Genomic DNA, 19,210 nt, shown 5'->3' on the forward strand with positions numbered 1-19,210 from the left:
ACTGCTTTCTCCGTTTGTTTACAGTTACCAATTTGTCACCAATGCTTTATTGTGGTGTCGGGCTCTCGAGTCGTCAATCCGCCTCAATAATGAATGAATAGGCATTGAGCGACTCCAGCTTTCTTTTCTTGCTTTCTTCTTCTCCTGTGCTATCATTTACTTTACGTGGTGATGCTTTCTCCTCCAAAATATAGTGGATTAAGGACAAGAAAGAATACGAGGGAGCTCCGCCTTCTCATTTACTTCCATGATTTTCCAATTATCTCTCCTGGCATTGACAGGAAGAAGAATCTGCCTTCATTTACTCGCTCAGCTTTCCCCCTTCTTCGTCGTGACGAATGATCTCTGTCAGAGAAATGAGGGTAATTCCTTTCTTCTTTTACTACCCTTGGTGGATGGATGGATGGATAGTTGGTTGGTCGGGTCGGATTGGTTTTGGCTTTTAGACCAAAGCAAAGACGAAATGGGTAGGAAATGAGAGCAAACTTATTTCAGTTTATGGCTTTTTCAACTTTTTCCTGTGTCGTCGGAGTGAAGTGTTCTTACCGAATAAAAATGCAAATGCTGAGATGATTTTTTTTACATTTTGTGTAATCCTTTTTTAGGGGAAATGTCGCCGTATGTACATAGTTCAGTTTTTGGGGAGAATATTGATGGACTAGTACAAATATAAAATCATAGCTGGATGAAGACGTATGTATGCATTTAGATTAGTAATAAGGTTTAAAAAGAAAATTCCGTTTACGATGCTAACTTTTTTCTGTTTTATTAGGAAATTTGAGATTTCGTTTCGACTAGATTTTTTATCACTTGAATTTGCATGCAGACAATCAATATTCCTCGTTTGGTTGGATAAAATAGTGGATTTACGGTACAAAATATACGTGAATGTAAAGTAATCTTTTTAGAATTTAGGATAATTCACTTGATACGAATCACGTATTAATTATCATCGGGTTCGTTCTGAATCTCAAACACCCAGTAACCCGTGAATCGATTGTAGTTCAAAAACTTTCCCTTGAATCGTTCGCAGGCACGTTTGAGAACCTGTTCATAATTTTGATCCGGTATGAAATTCTCTCCGGTCAGATGAGTCGCCTGCTTGGGGAAGACGTTTCTCAGGGACACGATCGCCCTCCGATTTAGTCCGTGACCATGAGCAGGCTTGTTATGGTTGTTTGGATAAACTTCGAGTTGTTTGTGGGAGAAATGTACTGTTTTATTTACAGAGAAAAAGTCATAAATTTTAGACTTTACGCAATTTGCATATTTGTTTCATGTCAGCTCACGAATTGCATCGAGATTAAGTCCAGTAACGTTCAGTTCGCCAGGAAATGTGACTTCTCCATGGTCCATATGACCAACTTTGAAGTCACGCACGACAGTTTTTCTTGTGATGGGAGAGTACAAGTCGTCAAGTTCTTGTAACGATGGAATGCAGTAGCATTTTGCACTCCTCAATATCACTCCACACGCTGAACCATGACCAAAATTGGTTGCGTAGTTATTGTCACCACCCCCGATTCGCCGAGGTGGTCGATATACAGGAAGCATATCTTCTGAGAGGAGTCGCTGACTAAGACCGAGTCGCATCAAACCAGGGGACGGACTATTTCTGTGTAGAGTTACTAACGGATTGCTGGTTGAAGTCGAAGGTGCTTGTCTTTCGCGATAATTTAGTCTAGGCGATGACGAGTGGATGTCAAATGATGTGTCTATGAATCTGCGAGATGGATAAGAATTGTCTCCCACAGGTCTTTTCGTCCACCTTGGATTGACTGGACTTGTGAGTTTCTCGAGCAACGTCCTTCCAGTTATGGGGTCAATATCGTCATTATATTTTGGTGGACCACGCTCACACTTATTCCAGGCATCGTACCAAGCGTCATCGTTGACAGGTTGGTCAAATAAACCGACTTTGGGTGGCGGCTGGTTCATTTTCTTTCGGAGGTTAATCGTGTTATTGAAGTCTCCCGCCTTGAGGATTTCGACTTCATTTCGAAGCATATCCAACTCCATTTTGTCTGACATTGATAGAAATCTCCTCCCATTTTCGGCCGTTTGCTCTCCAGGGAGTTTTGTCACGGTGGGTTGCAAGTCTCTGTTGTATCCTATAGCACTGATCTGACCAGAATATAGGTTCCTGCCCCAGTCGAATACAGGACTTTGATATTTCGGATCTGTCGATAGGATGGAGGGACCTCTTCCTTCTTTCTGTAGGATGGACGTCCGAGTGTACTTTTCAGGAAATGAAGCCACTATATTTATATTTATTATAAGATGAATTTGTAGTTATCTGTGATTAATATTTTTCTCATGACATACTATCACTGTCCCAAGAAGTGGAACACTCCCTTTTAGGACTTATCCGCCCACTTTCATCCAACACGTACGGTACAAAAACAATTTCTGGGGAAAGTTGTTGTTGGTATGTTACCGGTAGAACCGTTTGTATAATCGGCTGCTGAGGTTGCAGGAGAAAAGGTTGTTGTTGCTGTTGACCGAATTGGTACTGAATTTGTTGAGGTTGTTGTTGCGTCTGAAACGGTTGTTGTACAAAAGCAGGTTGCTGCTGAACTACTTGCTGTTCGAAAACGTTAGGTTGACCACCAAAGTTACCTTGGAAGAGTGGTTGCGTCTGCTGCTGTAGATTATTGAAATTGAAACCCACTTGCGATGGCTGTGTCATTGGTGCAGATTGAGCCTGACCCCAAGGTAATATTTGACTTTGGCCGAATATCGGTGGAGAAGAGGGTTGTTGCTGGCCGAATAGTGTACTGAAAGTCGGATTGGGGGTGCATGGTTGGGCAAAAACTGCGGATTTAAAAGAAAATCATGTAAAAATTGTGGTCATAAAATTGTCAATTTTTGCAGCATTACATTGTGGAGTGGGAGTTGAGCTGAACATTTTGGAATTGGATGGGTGGAAAATGAGACTGTTGAACAACTAAAATTTAAGAGGCAAACATTCGAAAAAATTCTACACTGAAAGCAATTTCATAAAATTGTCGTTTAATAAAATCAATTCGAAATTTTAATTGAAGTCATTGCATTTTTCTTGACAATTAACCTTATAAAAACTAATTAATTTTGACCTGGATACCATTTAAAAACGGAATTTAAAATGGTTTCTATTGCTCTTGAGGGCGGACTTTCTGGGGTGCAAAATACCATTGAGACCGAGTTGTGGGGCGGTGATAAAATCAGTTGGGGACTGAATTAATGCAAACCGATTTTGAATATTCTGTTTATGCAGTTTTGATTTATTACGAACCAAGAACTGATTCGCGAACAATAATTAGAACATTATACACTTTTTGAACATGAAATTTCAATTATAAATCAACAATATAACTGAGCCAAATGGCACACACTATAAATTTTTGACATGACAGTGGGATTTGATTTTCATAGTAGTACAACAATTAACTAAACGAACAGTAAATCATCATCATTGATGACATTACTATCATGATTTTGGGATGCATTATATATTTCAAACAAGTTATTGTAATCGTAACGTGGTGAATTTTGTCCAGTGTTCTGTGACTCGTTGCGATCCGCTAGTGGCACTACTTGCTGCGATACCTGCTGCTGCGATAACTGCAACTATTTGTGAATACACTACATAAATTCTCAGCAAAGATAAACAGCATGTTCTCGACTTACCATTTCGTCATGATAAAATTTGAAACAGTTGAAGACGCTGCTACCAATGCACAAACGTTTCTCGCAAGCAAGGCACTTGAACTGCGTAATCGTCCTCTTCCCCAATTTTGTTTTGCAGTGGAAACAATCGGATTTGCTTGGGTAACCGTTTTCTTTCATAACTCGTTCTGGAATATGCATATTCGCTAAGGGTACTGAGACACGGCTTTGGGAAGGTCTTCCTCTTGGCTTCCGTGCTACGGGGAACTTCGTGAGAATGTTGTGGATTATTGATTATTGACCAGTATTCTTTATAAGATGATTTTTTAACAAGCGTCATGGCCAAAATAAGAGATAGAAAGCGCCAGATATCAGCAGCAGTGACTGGGGTCCAACCAATAAATGCACGGGGAGAGGTTCGCTTCACTTGCTCAGCGTATCTGTTCGACTCCACAGCTATCTTTTCGACCATGGAGTCATCAATGAATTTTCTGAGAATGTCTAGAGATGTTCCAAAGTGGTGGCGAAAATCATCCTTTATTTGATCATCTGGACCTTGGAAATTCTGCACGGGTGGACGAAATTCTTCATCCCAGTTTATGGTTTCATCCTAATAAGTAGAGCAAAGTCATAATCCGAGGAATGGTCACAAACGAAAAGAATATTAAACCTCGTCAATATCGCTGTCAGACTCGTCCTCAGCTTCAAAATCATCTTCTGAAGCAGCGTCGTAGTAGAGGTCGTCGTCATCACCTTCCGATATTTGCATAGCCATGATTTCCAAAAGTTGAGAGTACCTGTTGAAACGTGAAATAAATTTGAGTCGATATTCGAGGAATATTTAACATTTATGCACATACATATTACAACAAAATATACAACACTTACTGGATATTTTCCTATCTTTTCTGGAATTTTGGCTGGCTGTATGTTCAGCACGATGCAATTACTCCCCCAATTACAGCTCTCCCCTCAAAAATTGCAGTTCAAGCGTGAAGAAAGTCCAACGATAAATAAGGAGGAAAGAATGGAGCAGCTGAGAAAATTTTCTCCGTCACTTTATTTTTATTTTTTTCCTACACCTTATTGATGTAGCCCGGTCTCAACGGAATTCTGTAACCATACACCTTATTGGTGGAATCCGTCGTCAACGAGAAAAAGTTGGCCTACACCTTATTGGTGTAGTCCGTCGCCAAGGCGAAAAATTTGGCCTACACCTTATTGGTGTAGTCCGTCGCCAAGAGATCGAAATCGCCCTCCACCTTATTGGTGGAATCCGTTTTTAAAAGGTTAAAAGGTATGACGAGTTGTTTTGTTGTGGTGACAATTTCTACTCGATATAATTTATCAATTCATTTGACTTAACCTCACACTCAGGTCAGAATCATTCGAAGATTCGTAATGGCGTTATCAAGACGAATAATGGAAATAGTGCCAAGAGAAGAACCACTTTTGAAACGGTACAAAATATTAGTTTGGGGCCCGTCCTACTCATCGGCGATGGCATTAGACACGAAAAACAATTCGGTTTGTTGGCTTTATAAGATATGTGAACTATCAATACTCTGGTTGAATTGCTTATTTACTTTTTGTTGCAGGTCGTCTTCATCAATATCGCAACTCGTGAGTGTCGTATGACCAAGGTGAGGAAAGAGAAGAATATTCTATTGAAGTTAACTAGTGATAAAACAAACAAGTTCTTCCAACATACGCATATTGGACTTCCTGAGATACTGTAAGTTTCAATAAAAAGACGATTTGGTAAACTAGGCGAAATTAATTTTGTGATTATAGGGATTATAAAACTGTGAGGCAGAGGACAGCGTCTGCATCGGGAGAGACTGTGAATTACCTTGTTCTAAAAAATGCAGGCAAATCTTTGGAGATACTGCATGATCAAGAGAAAATGACATTTACTATATCGGAAATGAGCAAATTGGCCGTCCACCTCATTGACATTTTGGAATATGTTCATCATACAGGACTTATTCATGGAGATATCCATGCCAGAAATGTTGTTGTAGCAGGAGATCTAAGAACGGATGATTATGTACGACGTTCGACTCGAAGTTTCTTATTCATTATTTATTGATTGTAGGTTTCTTGTGAATATATTTGTCTTATTGTTAGAGGATTACCTTAATCGAGTTCAAAAATGGCGGACGATATAAGAGAGGAGAAGATCACATTGCTGAAATTTATCTAGATCGTGACGAGAACTCGTACAGATCATACTGTTCATCCAACATTTACGGATTAACCCAAAGGTATCCTGCTAATATTCCCAACGGAAGATAGATATTTCTTGAATTATAATTTGCTTGATTTTTCGTAACAGCCGAAAACATGATTTAGAAATGGTCGGACTGATGTTAATTGAACTAAGAGGAGGTCGTCTGCCTTGTCGTCAAGCGAAGGTGAAGAAAGGAACTCGAAAAGAACGATTGGCAATAATGGAAACGAGCCGATTTACAATGTTGAAAGATTCGTGCAAAGCGAGTTCATAGCTAAATTATGCGTCCCATTGTATCTGGTGTTCACATTACTGACAGCATTATTATAAATTTCAGAGACGCAAGCTTCCCAACGTGTTTTATAAATTTGTGGAATATTGTCAACATTTACACTTTGATCAAGACCCCGATTACACTCGTTGGAGATCGAAATTTTTGGAGCTTGTCTAAAACGTTACTCACAGAATGAGTTTATGCACTTAAACTATTCAGTCCTACTATTTTAACAGGCATGATGTTGCTCAGATCAGATTCGGTGAATAAAGTGCTGTTTTTAATTAGTTTTCAATTTTTCAGTTGTAGTCAACAATTTAATTTACTTCAAACCTCGCACGTATTTCATCATTCAGAGGACAGCGACTTTTGTTCACATCAATATTTCCTGGGTTTCAAGCCTCAATAATTAAAGATTGAAATTGCAATTGCATTTCATATGAATATAAAATACAATTTCCACAAATCTCGTCAAATAATTTTACTCAAAATGATGGATCCACCTCCCCAGGAACCACCTTCCGCGTTGTCTCCACCTCTCAACCCGGAAACTAAGACTCAAGCAAATATTCGTCTAACTCAGCTATTTCTAGACAGACTTAAAAAATTTACTATTTTAGCCTTTATAACTTTAATGGTACGAGCAACTTCATTAAAACCACATTTGAATCTTTCTTAATTCAATGCTTGCTAATATTCTCTTTGGTGTCATGTCACAACACAGATCTGCTCTTTCGCCTATGGCATCACTGGAATCATTTTATGGCTCCAATGGCCAGAGCTTAATCAATTGACGAATATGTACTCTGCATTTTTTGGCTTTGTCGTCGCCACCGTGCTAAATATTATCGCATGTGTTTGTGGACTTTCGACTTTCTCAGAAAACGAAGGAAATCGAATGGATCCAGGTCACTCCACCGCGGTATTAACTTTAATGTGACTCAGTTAACACTATGAAATTACTTAACTAATACTAATTGCATATATTTCAAGGTATGCATGCTTCTCGTGGGCAACATTTTTTTCACACTCCTGTCTCCCACATGCGGTCTGATGCCACGTGAAATTGACAGTCGAAAAAGAATGTTACTGGTTCCCATTCTAGATTGTTACAGTCTCAAACAAGACTTGAAGGACATTTCTGTGGTGAGCATGCATCTTAATAATTTTTACCATTTTAAAGTTATCAGTTTGGCATACGTGTGTTTGATTTAAATTAAAGCCTGAATGTGACCATTATGAAGACGCAGCACTTTGTCTCTACCTTATGTACCCCTTAATTCTGGTGGAATTGATCGTCCTTATTTCATATGGTTATCTCAAACGTCAACAACAGAAGGAGTTTGATGATAATGAGGACACGTTAAATTCGTACAATGGCGATGAGGACGACGATGATGACGATACAGTGATGAATAAGATTATTGGAGAAGAAAGCAATGCTCCCCTGATCACCTCTGGGGACATTGTAACAATTATTCCGACGCAATGTCCAGTCCAGCTAAAAACAAAACATGGGGTTTCACAGATCTACTGGGCCCCCGGCCCAGTGGCGACGATGGGAAGACCAGAAGGTCCAGTTATCAAGACTCAAAGCGCTCCGACGGTGGAGAAAAGAAAAGTATAATGAGAGGGATAACTATGTGCATATAATATGATCGTTATTATTTGACAGACTGTGGTAGTTAGCTGCAAGTTTAGGGCTACTTGCTTATCATTCTTCATCGGGTTTATATAAAATTGAATAAAATCAGTCGCACAACTACTATTAAAGCTCGTTTCCCAGGGTGTTAAAAAACAAGGCAGTCTATCCTGTGGCGTCTAATCAATATTAGTTTTTCATGAAAACACTAATGCATACTACTACATTTCTTTGGCCAACGCTCTTGCATTTTACTTTTTACACGGATTTATCCATATTCTCAAAATATGTCGTATGACGACGATGATGACGACGAGGAAGGAGGAATTGAAATTCAGGAAACCTCAACACCAAAGATGAATCAATTTCTTCACGACGTTAGTGATTGGTTATTGGTTAGTTGAAATATGATAAACTTGCTTACTTTGTCGGTGAAAGTGATGTGTTTTCCCATTGTATGAAATGTAGATTGCAACCATTGTCTTCCTACTGGTGTATGTAATCCTCTATCTATTTTACGAAATCGCCCTCGGAATGGCACACATTCGCTGGGTCTATGGCGCCTTCATGTTAGTTTGCCTTGTCGATATTGTAATGTATTTTATCATAAGGTTTGCAGTCGTAGGGGGCGAGACGACATGGTGTTTAGTTTATTTGGTGAGGACTATATTTTTTTCCTATTAGTTTTTCACATCATGTTAATTAATGCTATTTTATTTTCTAGGCAGGTCTCATTTTTGTCGCTGATTTCTTCGTAAATGTCGTTGCCCCAGCTTGTGTTCTAATTTCCTACCAACTCACACTAGAACATCCAAGTTCGGGGTCATCCTCACCTGTTGAAGGAAGTTCTGATACGGTCCCTGAAGATTGTACTGAAGCTCCTGGGGTACTATTGTTCAGTTAACCGATTTGGGAATTTTTCTATAAAATTTGCTAAAATGGTACATGCTTTGTTTCAGATTAAGTGCGGAGTTGTGAGATCAATTAGAACATCGATCTGGTGCATGTATCTACTTCTTTTGCCGAGACCACTAATTATTTATGGAATTGTTACTATTGTTCGAAAACGTCGACGACAACGATATTGATTAAATATCGAGAAATATTAAAATTTATTTAGAAATAATTGAATAGATTGACTTGAAGAATGATCTAAGACTATTTATTTTACGGATTTTTATAAATTACTGTAATGTATGTATGTATACAAGAAAACCAAAATATATAAAAGAGTGAAAAATCAAGAATTACCTGAAGTCATTTAAATAAGGTATTACATTCTCTACTCCTATCGATTGATCCAAGGGTGATGATGAGAGTAAAACAGTCTAATTAATAATGTTTCGAATTTGGAACTCATTCGGGTGGTGCATCTGATCAATAGTATCATTAGTTCCGTCGTTCAGGTTTGGAATTAAGGTGTGTTTGGTGGTAGTGTTTAGATTCGCGATATGTAATGTCGTTCCTGAAGTCCCGTGGCCTTTCCTCGTTAGATCCATTTCCGCTTTGCTGATTTGGATTTAAAGACCGACTTGTGCTTTCAACCGCATTGGCTGTAAATTCTGACGAAGGGGCAGCCCCTAAGCTTGTAACCTGTTCGTGTGGTTTCTCTGTTCGATTGGATACTTTTGAGAAAAAGTGTGGCTTAGTCGACTTATTCCAAGACCTCCGTTCATGTCTTGGTGAACTTTGCCTAAATTGTCTTCTTCTATCATTTCTACAATCATCGTTACGGCTGTAGTGGCCTCGATGAGGGGATCTAGATCTTGGTCGTCCAAAAGTATTACGACCAAAACCTCGATAACCTCTTCTATTACCTCTGAAATTATTTTTATATTTGTATGGCACACTGACGGGTCTCTCTTGGCGATTCATCTCTGTTGATGTATTTCTAGGTTGTGAAGGCTGACCGGTGCCACGAAATGCAGTGCTATTATGTATCTGTCCGTTTGGTCGAGACATTCTAGAATTTTGAGCAAACCGAGCTTGACCACGACGACCTGGAAAAGGTTGTCGATACTGGGTACGACTTGGCGCTGTATTATTGAATCTATAGTTCGGAAGATGGGGTGCTTGATTAGCTCGAATATCAGAGTTGGAATCGGGGTTATGTTGGTTATTATTGTTCTCTGTAACAATGTCGACAGAGTCTAGTGATAAATTGTGTTTTTGACATCGTCTAATCAGAGTATCTGCATCCAGACCAAATTCCTTTTGCATCGATAGCCTGTCATACACAATAATAGCGTAATTAATTGTATAATCATGATCTTTTTAATACAAATTTTCATACATTTTCATTTCAAATTCAGCTTTCATAATTTCCTGGACACGTTTCAACCAGAATGGAACCCATTCGCCAGCATAATCATAGTCGTCAGGATTTTTCCCTTCAGCTTCAACTTCGATACATCTTTGTTCCCAAAATTTTATCCACTCAACTTTTTTTGAAGGGTGAGAATCCGGGGAATTTATATATTTATCACGATCTGCATTATATTGTCCTGTAATTCTAATTTAGTAAAATATGGATTAAAATTGAAGCACTTAAAACATTGTACGTTATGACCATTAATCATTGACTAATTGATAGAGAAAAGAATTGTAAATAAATACCGGGTTTCATTTTGTCGCATTTGTAACCACTTCCTTTCCAATTCGGGTGTCCAAAAACCATTCGTCCTGAGACAAATCCTAGCCCGCAGTTGTTGATTATCTGGCTCCAAATCAAACACAGCCAAACTTGGCAAGCTCAACTTATCATCAATATCCTGAAGTTGAATTACTTCTGGGTGGTTCATATTGATAACTGCCCTAGGACCATCTGATCCGTCGATGTCGTTTATTCCGGCACTAATTTCTTGGTTAACAAGCTTGGAGCTTCTTGGATCCTTCGCAACATCTGTAGAGAAATAAAATTTGCACTATTTTACTAAATTATTTTATTTTTTATTATTGAACTAAAAGTAATGAATTTTCAATTACCTAGAGTTGGGATTATAAGATTGTCGCCAGTAGAGTACTTGGTTAACTTTGCTACAAATATTTTTTTGGGCTGAACCTTTACTATACTTTCTTCGTATTTTGCAAAATTTAGAGCTATAGTAAATTTGAAACAATTTTAATTAAATGACTAAATCAATCAAAGGTATGTTTCAGGTTGGACATAATATTTGTTATTGGACGCACAGTAGTTGCGTAATTCATTCTTGTGAGCCTTCCCACGAATATGTTTTCCCAATGCGCGATTTCCTTCCAACCTTTTTTTGCAGATATGGCACTTTCCCTGAAATTTTGATTGATTACCAAAATGTTAATAAATTTATTAAGAGTGATTAAGACAATGAAATAAACCTCAAAGTTGGACTTGTCGTAATTGCAACCAGGTGTTGCAACTATAAAATTTTTGAAGAAATATTTGTCGCCACTATTTTCATACTCAGATACTCGCCGAATTTTTGCTTCTAATGTTGCAGAACCCTGTCAATAGAGCAATAAAAGTGATAGGATTATTTTCGCATTTGAGCTTTTATTTTCAATCGAGTAATCGACAAAAAAGGAGCAAACTTGCCGCATATTCATCCAATTTATCAGCATCCAAGAATTTAGGCTCCTTCTGAGGACGAGTTTCGGTTTGAGTGCCGTCAGGATCACTGACACATCCGATGGAACATGCATCGTCGTCCTGATGGTCTTTAGGATTGTACCAATCTTCATAGATTTTGTGGTCGTAATGTTCCGGGTGATACTTCATTTCGTCGGGAGGGTCCTCTTCTTCTTTAAGCAACCACCAGCCGATTTTTCGAATGGTATACTCGGTCAATTCTGATGCCACGCTTGCAGGATATTGGACTGCCGTATTTGATCGTAACAATTTATCTACTTCCTGTGCAACCAGTCCTTGGTCTACTGTTGTTTGCTGCCTATTGTTGTATGAATATGGAGTCTCGGAAAATTTTGGTATTTTCTGCTCAACATTTGGTTCAGCCAATAATTTTGGCTGAGCAGGCTTAATTTGTTGCAGCAAATTTTGAGTAGGAGCATGCTTAATTTGTTGCAGCAAAGGGGCTGGAGTGGGAGTAGGAGCTTTGAACTTTAGAGTAGGAGCAGGTGCATGTGGTCTTGGAATAATTTTTGTAACAATAACTTCAGGTTTGTGACTGACCTTTTGATTATTAGTACTACCCGTATTCTTTAATGCAGTATTAGGACCAGAATTTTTCGATTTACTAAGATCCTTAGTCATTTGATTTTTCTGCTCATTCTTTTCCCCAAGTTGCTGAAAACTTTTTTGGCGTTGATCTTTCTTCAATACCGTATTTTCAAGTTTTGTGTTGTGAGATTTTGTAATAAGCTTGTTGATGTGCGTTTGTTGTGCACTCCTGTTTGGAATAACAGGATCACTTGTGACTTCACGTCCAGCTTCGTACTTAGCTCGTTTTTTAGATTTATCATCTCTCTTATCTCTCTCATCTCTCTTTCGGTTTTTAGAGTAGAGCTTTTTCAAGACAGGTTTAAACAACTTTTTGCGTTTGAGTTTCTCCTGACTCGCGATTTCCTCTCGTTTCTGTTTTGGTATTGTAATTTGTCGTTCTAGTGGAATAACATCCGATTTGGATGAATGGCCTTTAGACGGATCAGAGAAAACTGTTTTCAATCCGACAAGATCCACGCAGAGGACTGAGACATTGCTCATTATAAATTTCTTTCCATTTTGTATAAAGTTAAAATTCTCTGGAGGTTTCAATTTTTTTCCTGGTTCAACATTTGCATTTGCGCTATTGTAGAAACTAAACGGTTTTATTTTGGAATTGCGGTGGTTCGACGATGTTTGATGTGGCGGACGAGTCGAATCGTCTTTCGTATCGAATATTTTTTTCTTTTTCTGTTGTGCTGAGTCACCACCCTCATTATTACTTTTGAACACTTTCCCTTTTTGGGGAAATACTGGTCCCATTTGTCCGAGATAATATGGGTGAACCTTTGGATCGCTTTTTTCGGTCAAAAGGTTCCCATCGTCTTTGGGCGTCTTTTTCTCAATTTGATTCATTTTGATTTCATCGATTTCAGGATTGTTGTTTTGAGAGGGATGAACACGTTTAGTGGCGGTTGATGTATGAGGAGCATCCGAATCACTGCTACTACCGGAACTAACGACGCGTCGTCTTTTCTTATGACCGTGTGTTTTCTTTGTATTTTTTTCTTTCTCGACCTCAGATGAAAATGGATGGTTATCTTTCGAGGAATACTGTTTTGACTTATCATTTTGTTCAGTCAGAGTTTCATGAAGATCAGCCGTGTCTTGCTTTGAGTCTTCATTCTCCTTCTTCTCGATGGAACTGCTCGGATCCTGATGATGTACATCGTGACGTACTACCTACGTTATATTTAAATAGTGAAAAATATAGTAATAGTATTCAAAAATAGTAAAGATCACGTACTTGCTGTGGAATTTCCATTCGTTTAAATGCCTCAAATAAATCTGGACTAATTGTTAATTTATTATTATTTTAGGTTTTTTAATTTCAAATTTTTATTTTAAAGGTAGATACCAAGCTAGCCGGCACATTTCAGATTGCAGGAAGACCTTAATTTCTTCTTCATCCATGTCGCAGTCGTTCCCTGAGAGTTCCCTTATTTGTTTGTACATCTCTTCCAAACTGTACTTGCATTCAGTTGAAATGTGCAAATTATTGGTGGATTGTTGTCCATCTTTGTCGACGTCAATCGTGTCGTCCACCTCCATTGCTTCCATCAAACGCCTGGAACAAATAAAGTTAAAAGTAATATAATTCAAAGTTTATTTATATGATGAACACTTCTCATCGACTTTTTACTTACCAGAATCAAAAGAATGACGATCTTGATTCCGTATTGCTCCGATTCCAAATATTTTCTTTAGTTTTCTAAGAAAATTCTATTGCTTTCAAAGTTGCTAGACAACTTCAGTAGTACATATACAAATATGTGTCGGACCGGACTGGAAGAAAATATATATTGTATGTAACGGACAAATTTGATTACATTTACATTTGTTAAACTGTCATTAAATAAAATGTATGGTAGTATTAAATATAATAAATTTCACCAAGTTTACTTTAGTAACTAGAGTCTAGTTAGTTGTATGTAATGTGTAATGGCTGGTTGTCAAATTGAGTTTGCTTGCTTGTTATATTTTGTTCTACGCAAGCAAACACATTCATTAAATATACAAATACAATTCTTCAAGAATTGTATTCTTGTTTGCCAAGAACAAATACCAGCAGGCATTTGTAAAATTTTTGAAAAATATTAAAACCAAGAAATTGACAGTCTCCACTACTGATTATTTGATGAAAGATTATTTTATATTTAGAAATTGACAGTCTCCACTACTGATTATTTGATGAAAGATTATTTTATATTTAGAAATTGACAGTCTCCACTACTGATTATTTGATGAAAGATTATTTTATATTTAGAAATTGACAGTCTCCACTACTGATTATTTGATGAAAGATTATTTTATATTTATTACTCAACAATTAAATTTAAGGACAGCTGCTGACTGCTGACAAGTTGAAGGGAAAACGGGAGCATCTTTATGACTTTAGTTTAGGACTCCTAAACTAAAGTAGGAGCGAGAAATGTGAGACAGAGGAATTTTGACTGTGCATAATAAATATTTGGCATATAATAATTAGCATAGGTATTTTCGCTTATAAAATGACCAAATTACTTGGATGACTTTCAAATCTTTATATCTCGTACAATTAGTGAGGTAACCTTTAGCATTACACTGGATCGCAGGCTGCAATCTTGAGTCTCAAGATCTTATCATGATCGCGAATAATTGCGATGACACTTTGCCGTCATTCAAGATTGCTTGACAATTTATCATAATACAAGGGTACGACAGTTGCTTCGATAGCCTCAAAAACCTCCATTTTTGAAGTGCTAATTATTTGGGCCGTCGCTAACGGTAATTAAAGCACAAAAATTTCTAACAGAACTTTATTTGACTGTGAAGAGACGAAAGTGGTGTTTATCAAGATTCCTAAACTTTTTAGCTTGTTTCCGTGGAAGAAATGTATTAGGATAATGTAATGAGGTTGTCCAAGGACGGGCCGTGTTTTAAAAATTATTAAAAATTTGCGAGTTGGGGACAGGTACACATTTTTTGGCGTTGTCACCCGTTGTTGGGTGAGTGAGAAATTATTTTTCTGTGGAGTTTTTCATTTCTAACTCGAACCCATATGTATGTGATATTGATGACCATTTCTGCCATTAATTAATTAATGCCATTAATGCCATTTCGAAGCTATGAATTTCTGCCATTGACCACGAAAAAAGCCTGTTTTGACTCGTTCAAACCCTCACCAAAAATCCAATTTTACTCGGATTATGGGAATTCTTGCACCACTATACTCCCAGATAGTTTTCTTAGCCGAATATCAAGCTCGACTTTTTTAAAATTTTGATTTTTCCGAAAAGATACTCCTGATGTAAAAATTTTTCAAATCTGAAATCTGCATGCACTGGACTACATACAACTTTCTGAAACGATTTTCTTCTAAAAATTTGGAAATATACTAAATTGTGGAGGTCACAAGTGGTCAAGATCACATGTGCAATCGAGTTAGAAATGAAAAACTCAACAGAAAAATAATTTCTCACTCACCCAACAACGGGTGACAACGCCAAAAAATGTGTGCCTGTCCCCAACTCGCAAATTTTTAATAATTTTTAAAACACGGTCTATCCTTGGACAACCTCATTACATAATTCGAATACATTCACTCCACGGAAACATACTAAAAAGTCTAGGAATCTTGGGTGTTTATGCTTCACGTCATCGTCACGTCCTCCTTCAAATCCGATTTTTTGATTGGCTGAACCAAATTATCACTACGACAATTAAAAATTTTAACCAATCAAAAAATCGGATTTGGAGGAGGACGTAACGATGACGTGAAGCATAAATGCACCTGAAGTTGCAGTTGGCATGCAGATTATTACAAAAACTAGCGTATAGCCCGTCCAAGGACGGGTCCTAGAATGTATCTACATACATAAAACGTCTTTGTTGTCGGTATTATTTTATAAGTAATTTTTGCAGAAGCGTTTGCAGGATATCATATCCTCCCAGGGCAGGGGACGGGGACCCCCTTCTGCGTGCTGCCCCACAGGCTTTCTTTGTTTTATTAAGAAAGCACGGACGGTACATTTGTCTGAGCCACCGCTAGCTCAAATTGACTTGAATTATTGACAATCCGGGTCTAATTGCTTTGCAAATATTTCTTCATAGACCACATTTTTGGTAAAAACTATCTGAGCCCTCAATTAATTTTCCCTGTTCTGGGCCGTCTATTATCTTAATTTTTGCATCTGCAAAGCGTCGCACTCTTGATAAGGCAACATATAATTGACCATGGCTAAAAACTGGTTCAGGGAGATATACTCCGACCTTGTCTAAAGTTTGCCCTTGAGATTTATTAATTGTCATTGCAAACGCCAATTTAATTGGGAACTGCCTCCTTCGTAAAACGAATGGAAAATCTGCATTTGCAGTGGACAAATCAATTCTTGGAATGAATACAATTTGTTGCTGTGCAGACCCTGTAAGCACTTTTGCAATTATTAAATTGGGCTTCAAGTCTTCAACAATTAGACGGGTGCCATTACATAGTCCTCGTTTAGTATTTAAGTTTCTAAGGAGCATAATATTGCTGCCCTTTTTAAGATTTAACTTGTGGACAGGCATTCCAGATGGCGTTAAACCATTTAGAAATTCAACAGGATAATGTTGTCTATCCTCTGCACTTTCATCATCCACGGAATCCGTACTGAAATAAGTTACCGAATTTCCTTCTAGAATATTTAAAATTTCTTCATTTATGTTGTCAACGTCCGTGTTTTTTGGACACAAAATTGCCATTTTTGAAAAGTTGGCAACATTGGCAACCGTAAGACGTTCTCCGTATATTTCATAAATTATTGATTCCCGACAAATAAGTTGTTCTGGGATTTCAATTGTATACTTAGGGAGGCCAAGAGGAGTTTCTAATGTGCCATCTCCCAATTTTAGTAGCCAATCACTATAGCTTTTGTCTACAGACCTTACATTACTCAGTAAGTGTAGAATTTTGACTTTTCGCCATAAGCTGTTAAATTTCAAACTCGCTTCTACAATGGCAGATCTACTTGCATGAGGAACTACGGGTAACGTTTGTCGAAAGTCTCCTCCTAATAGAAGGACTTTACCGCCAAGTGGCTTTTGATTATTCATGACTTCTTTTAGAAATTTGTCAACTGCTGCTAATGCAAGACTTGGGGCCATTGTAGCTTCATCCCAGATGAGCAATTTTGCTTGTCGAAATAACTCAGCATCTGCTGAGTTCGATCGAATTGGTGATGTTGTTGTGTCATCTATAGGAATGCGGAATTTAAACTGCGAATGGTAAGTTCGTCCACCATCCAGCAAATTGGCTGCAATTCCGGTTGATGCCATAGGTAATGCAATATTTCCTTCACCACGCACTGTGGAAAGTATAGTCTTGTATACGTGTGTTTTCCCACTTCCACCAACCCCATCCATAAAGAATATTCTATGGGGAAGGTTTTCATTTTCGGCAACATTTAATACTGTATCGAAAGCATTTCGTTGCTCATCGTTAAGAGTATCTTGCAATGCGTCACCTTTTTGTTTCTCTGCAAGTACATCAAAATACTCGTCCGCAGCCGCACGCATATTGGCTGGTGGAGACGGCAAGCCAAAGTCTACGCATTTCTTGTAGCTCAAGATAAGAATTGCTTGAATTTCTACTATAGCAAGATTTGTACAATGCTGGCAATTATCTGTGTGATTGTGCCTTGCATCTCTTGCAAAATCTTCATACAAATCGGATTTGTATTTTTCAAAAAGTTCCAAAGCGTTAGGAGGAACTGCAAACACGCAGATATACGCAAATAAGTCTCTCATTTGCCAAGGCATTTTCCAAATTGCTGCATCGGTTAATGCAAAGTCCCAAGTAGCATCATCACTAAATATGCCACTTTTTTGGGCTGCTTCTTTGAAGGTTGGATAGATTACATCTTCCACAGTTCTAAGATCTTCAAAGGAAGTAACCCCTCGCTTATGAAGCAACAGTAGTCTTAGGCAATATTTTTCTGCGTCGGTAGATAAATTAACAGGATACATTCTACCGATTGTATTATTTGTCTCTCTTTGACGTGGTTTCCAGACTCCACTTACTTTATTAAAGACATAATGTTCAGGGATATCGGCATATAAATAAAGCCTTGCATCTTCATCTGTATCGTTTAATTTAAACCAAGCCGTCAGCATAGTTTCTTTTGATCCAGCCCTTTCGGCCGCAGCTTCTACATTATCTGCATTGAAGTACACAGTTTGTTCACTCGGAAGATGTACTGGCAGTCTATAGATTGTATGTGACTGCTCATGCATAGAATTGCCAAAAAGTCGCCAGGCAGCTTCTGGAGCACTTATGTACCTTGAGTCCATAAAAGTTTTAATTTCATCATGATTAAGGACGTCTTGTTCAGAGATAGCAATATTTGCACAGTCATGTCCTTTATACACGTATTTGAAAAGGTACTTGACACTTTTTACAGATGCACAGCTTTCTACATTAATGTGACAATTATATTTCAAGCTCATATATGGATTATATGGGACAATCCAAGAGTTGTCAATCTGTCTGCCATTTACATCAGTTTGGCCAGTATTTCGTCTACGATATTTTGGATAACCATCGCAGTTTACCAAAGTTTCATTTTGGAATGGCTTTGGAAATTTTTTTGTACATTTTCCGTCAGGTCCCGTACATGGTGAGTTTAGATTTGCCGAACCACATGGGCCGTGTACCATATGCTTTGCTACAACTGCATGTAACCGAGGATATTCATTAATATCTGGTATTTCAGCGGATATAAGCTGATCAAGTTTTTCGGCATCCACAGGACCGTCATTTTTAACCATTAAAAGAATGTGGGCATGCGGAAGTCCCCTCTTTTGAAATTCAATTACATGAACTTTTGCTGTTAAAATGCCAAGTATATGTTTCTTGGAAATATCATCCAACAATTCTTTTAGCTTTAGGTTAAAGACCCTGGTTACTAAATCGGGTCTAAATTCCGCTCTTTGGCCATATTGAAGGTTATCTGTTATTTCGGGTCATAGTTACAAAGAAATCAGGCTTTCCAAATTTCCTCACAATTGCCATAGCATCTTGGTAATTTTGGGCCATATTTCTTGGACTTCCTATGAAAGAAGAAGGCAGTATAACCGCTCTTCCAGGTATTAGTCCTTGGTCATTGGCTGCATTATGGATATAATCCATGAGCCCAGCATATTGTTCCGCACGTTTGAAGTCTCCTTGCGACTCTTGACGTTATTTGCAATTTTACTTCT

General features: G+C 38.0%; 5 protein-coding genes and 1 long non-coding RNA gene across 11 annotated transcripts; 2 read left to right on the forward strand and 4 right to left on the reverse strand.

Moving 5' to 3' along the window:
• Positions 1 to 757: 757 nt before the first annotated feature.
• LOC118435240 lies at positions 758 to 3,019 on the reverse strand. Its single transcript, XM_035850935.1, has 4 exons — positions 2,881 to 3,019; positions 2,326 to 2,814; positions 1,290 to 2,258; positions 758 to 1,214 (listed from the first exon to the last, which is right to left on the reverse strand). Exons 1-4 carry the CDS (start codon positions 2,906 to 2,908, stop codon positions 943 to 945), a joined length of 1,758 nt encoding a protein of 585 aa, XP_035706828.1. The 5' UTR covers positions 2,909 to 3,019; the 3' UTR covers positions 758 to 942.
• Positions 3,020 to 3,025: 6 nt separating this feature from the next.
• Positions 3,026 to 6,450, forward strand: LOC110848736 (casein kinase 1-like protein 6). Of its 3 annotated transcripts, none has more exons than XM_035850936.1 (7): positions 3,026 to 3,043; positions 5,026 to 5,175; positions 5,247 to 5,383; positions 5,443 to 5,698; positions 5,779 to 5,915; positions 5,987 to 6,143; positions 6,219 to 6,450. In XM_035850936.1, exons 2-7 carry the CDS (start codon positions 5,050 to 5,052, stop codon positions 6,330 to 6,332), a joined length of 927 nt encoding a protein of 308 aa, XP_035706829.1. In that variant the 5' UTR covers positions 3,026 to 3,043; positions 5,026 to 5,049; the 3' UTR covers positions 6,333 to 6,450. The 3 variants fall into 3 exon arrangements, with proteins under 3 accessions (XP_035706829.1, XP_021951720.1, XP_021951722.1); XM_022096028.2 differs by lacking the exon at positions 3,026 to 3,043 and adding an exon at positions 4,884 to 4,945; XM_022096030.2 differs by lacking the exon at positions 3,026 to 3,043 and adding an exon at positions 4,884 to 4,945 and having other exon boundaries at positions 5,987 to 6,065.
• Positions 3,234 to 3,935, reverse strand: LOC110848738. The gene is made up of 2 exons (XR_002547762.2): positions 3,670 to 3,935; positions 3,234 to 3,609 (listed from the first exon to the last, which is right to left on the reverse strand). It is a non-coding gene; the product is annotated as an uncharacterized LOC110848738 (long non-coding RNA).
• A 114-nt stretch (positions 6,451 to 6,564) lies between the features above and the next one.
• On the forward strand, positions 6,565 to 8,872 carry LOC110849495. Its single transcript, XM_022096907.2, has 6 exons — positions 6,565 to 6,792; positions 6,880 to 7,077; positions 7,149 to 7,301; positions 7,378 to 8,192; positions 8,266 to 8,683; positions 8,757 to 8,872. The coding sequence occupies exons 1-4, from the start codon at positions 6,595 to 6,597 to the stop codon at positions 7,780 to 7,782; spliced, it is 954 nt and encodes a 317-aa protein (XP_021952599.2). The 5' UTR covers positions 6,565 to 6,594; the 3' UTR covers positions 7,783 to 8,192; positions 8,266 to 8,683; positions 8,757 to 8,872.
• A 60-nt stretch (positions 8,873 to 8,932) lies between these two features.
• LOC110848679 lies at positions 8,933 to 14,401 on the reverse strand. Of its 4 annotated transcripts, none has more exons than XM_022095947.2 (11): positions 14,320 to 14,401; positions 13,639 to 13,777; positions 13,350 to 13,559; positions 13,239 to 13,284; positions 11,369 to 13,174; positions 11,152 to 11,277; positions 10,987 to 11,083; positions 10,783 to 10,896; positions 10,414 to 10,699; positions 10,091 to 10,309; positions 8,933 to 10,024 (listed from the first exon to the last, which is right to left on the reverse strand). In XM_022095947.2, the coding sequence occupies exons 3-11, from the start codon at positions 13,550 to 13,552 to the stop codon at positions 9,187 to 9,189; spliced, it is 3,735 nt and encodes a 1,244-aa protein (XP_021951639.1). In that variant the 5' UTR covers positions 13,553 to 13,559; positions 13,639 to 13,777; positions 14,320 to 14,401; the 3' UTR covers positions 8,933 to 9,186. The 4 variants fall into 4 exon arrangements, with proteins under 4 accessions (XP_021951639.1, XP_035706825.1, XP_035706826.1 ...); XM_035850932.1 differs by having other exon boundaries at positions 13,895 to 14,371; XM_035850933.1 differs by having other exon boundaries at positions 13,886 to 14,371.
• A 1,677-nt stretch (positions 14,402 to 16,078) lies between these two features.
• Positions 16,079 to 18,366, reverse strand: LOC110849085 (ATP-dependent DNA helicase PIF1). Its single transcript, XM_035851392.1, has 3 exons — positions 18,291 to 18,366; positions 18,032 to 18,168; positions 16,079 to 17,911 (listed from the first exon to the last, which is right to left on the reverse strand). The coding sequence occupies exons 1-3, from the start codon at positions 18,364 to 18,366 to the stop codon at positions 16,079 to 16,081; spliced, it is 2,046 nt and encodes a 681-aa protein (XP_035707285.1).
• Positions 18,367 to 19,210: the final 844 nt, after the last annotated feature.

Source organism: Folsomia candida, unplaced genomic scaffold, assembly GCF_002217175.1.
Source record: "Folsomia candida strain VU population unplaced genomic scaffold, ASM221717v1 Fcan01_Sc004, whole genome shotgun sequence".
Taxonomy (NCBI): domain Eukaryota; kingdom Metazoa; phylum Arthropoda; class Collembola; order Entomobryomorpha; family Isotomidae; genus Folsomia; species Folsomia candida.

What these genes read in the sequence shown, in the direction of transcription:
- LOC110849085 (XM_035851392.1), bottom strand. Translation starts at nt 18,366, where the DNA reads ATGACTGTGCAAATATTGCTATCTCTGAACAAGACGTCCTTAATCATG. An exon ending in AAAACTTTTATGGACTCAAG is followed by an intron (nt 18,169 to 18,290) that starts GTACATAAGTGC and finishes ACTTCAATGCAG; the next exon opens with ATAATGTAGAAGCTGCGGCC. An exon ending in AACATTATGTCTTTAATAAA is followed by an intron (nt 17,912 to 18,031) that starts GTAAGTGGAGTC and finishes TTGCTTCATAAG; the next exon opens with CGAGGGGTTACTTCCTTTGA.
- LOC110849495 (XM_022096907.2), top strand. Translation starts at nt 6,595, where the DNA reads ATGAATATAAAATACAATTTCCACAAATCTCGTCAAATAATTTTACTC. An exon ending in TAGCCTTTATAACTTTAATG is followed by an intron (nt 6,793 to 6,879) that starts GTACGAGCAACT and finishes GTCACAACACAG; the next exon opens with ATCTGCTCTTTCGCCTATGG. An exon ending in ACTTGAAGGACATTTCTGTG is followed by an intron (nt 7,302 to 7,377) that starts GTGAGCATGCAT and finishes TTTAAATTAAAG; the next exon opens with CCTGAATGTGACCATTATGA.
- LOC118435240 (XM_035850935.1), bottom strand. Translation starts at nt 2,908, where the DNA reads ATGTTCAGCTCAACTCCCACTCCACAAT. An exon ending in CACTTCTTGGGACAGTGATA is followed by an intron (nt 2,259 to 2,325) that starts GTATGTCATGAG and finishes ATATAAATATAG; the next exon opens with TGGCTTCATTTCCTGAAAAG. An exon ending in ACTTAATCTCGATGCAATTC is followed by an intron (nt 1,215 to 1,289) that starts GTGAGCTGACAT and finishes TAAATAAAACAG; the next exon opens with TACATTTCTCCCACAAACAA.
- LOC110848679 (XM_022095947.2), bottom strand. Translation starts at nt 13,552, where the DNA reads ATGGAAGCAATGGAGGTGGACGACACGATTGACGTCGACAAAGATGGA. An exon ending in GAAATGTGCCGGCTAGCTTG is followed by an intron (nt 13,285 to 13,349) that starts GTATCTACCTTT and finishes ATTAACAATTAG; the next exon opens with TCCAGATTTATTTGAGGCAT. An exon ending in GAATGAATTACGCAACTACT is followed by an intron (nt 10,897 to 10,986) that starts GTGCGTCCAATA and finishes AATTTACTATAG; the next exon opens with CTCTAAATTTTGCAAAATAC.
- LOC110848736 (XM_035850936.1), top strand. Translation starts at nt 5,050, where the DNA reads ATGGCGTTATCAAGACGAATAATGGAAATAGTGCCAAGAGAAGAACCA. An exon ending in ATCTAAGAACGGATGATTAT is followed by an intron (nt 5,699 to 5,778) that starts GTACGACGTTCG and finishes TCTTATTGTTAG; the next exon opens with AGGATTACCTTAATCGAGTT. An exon ending in TGTTGAAAGATTCGTGCAAA is followed by an intron (nt 6,144 to 6,218) that starts GCGAGTTCATAG and finishes TATAAATTTCAG; the next exon opens with AGACGCAAGCTTCCCAACGT.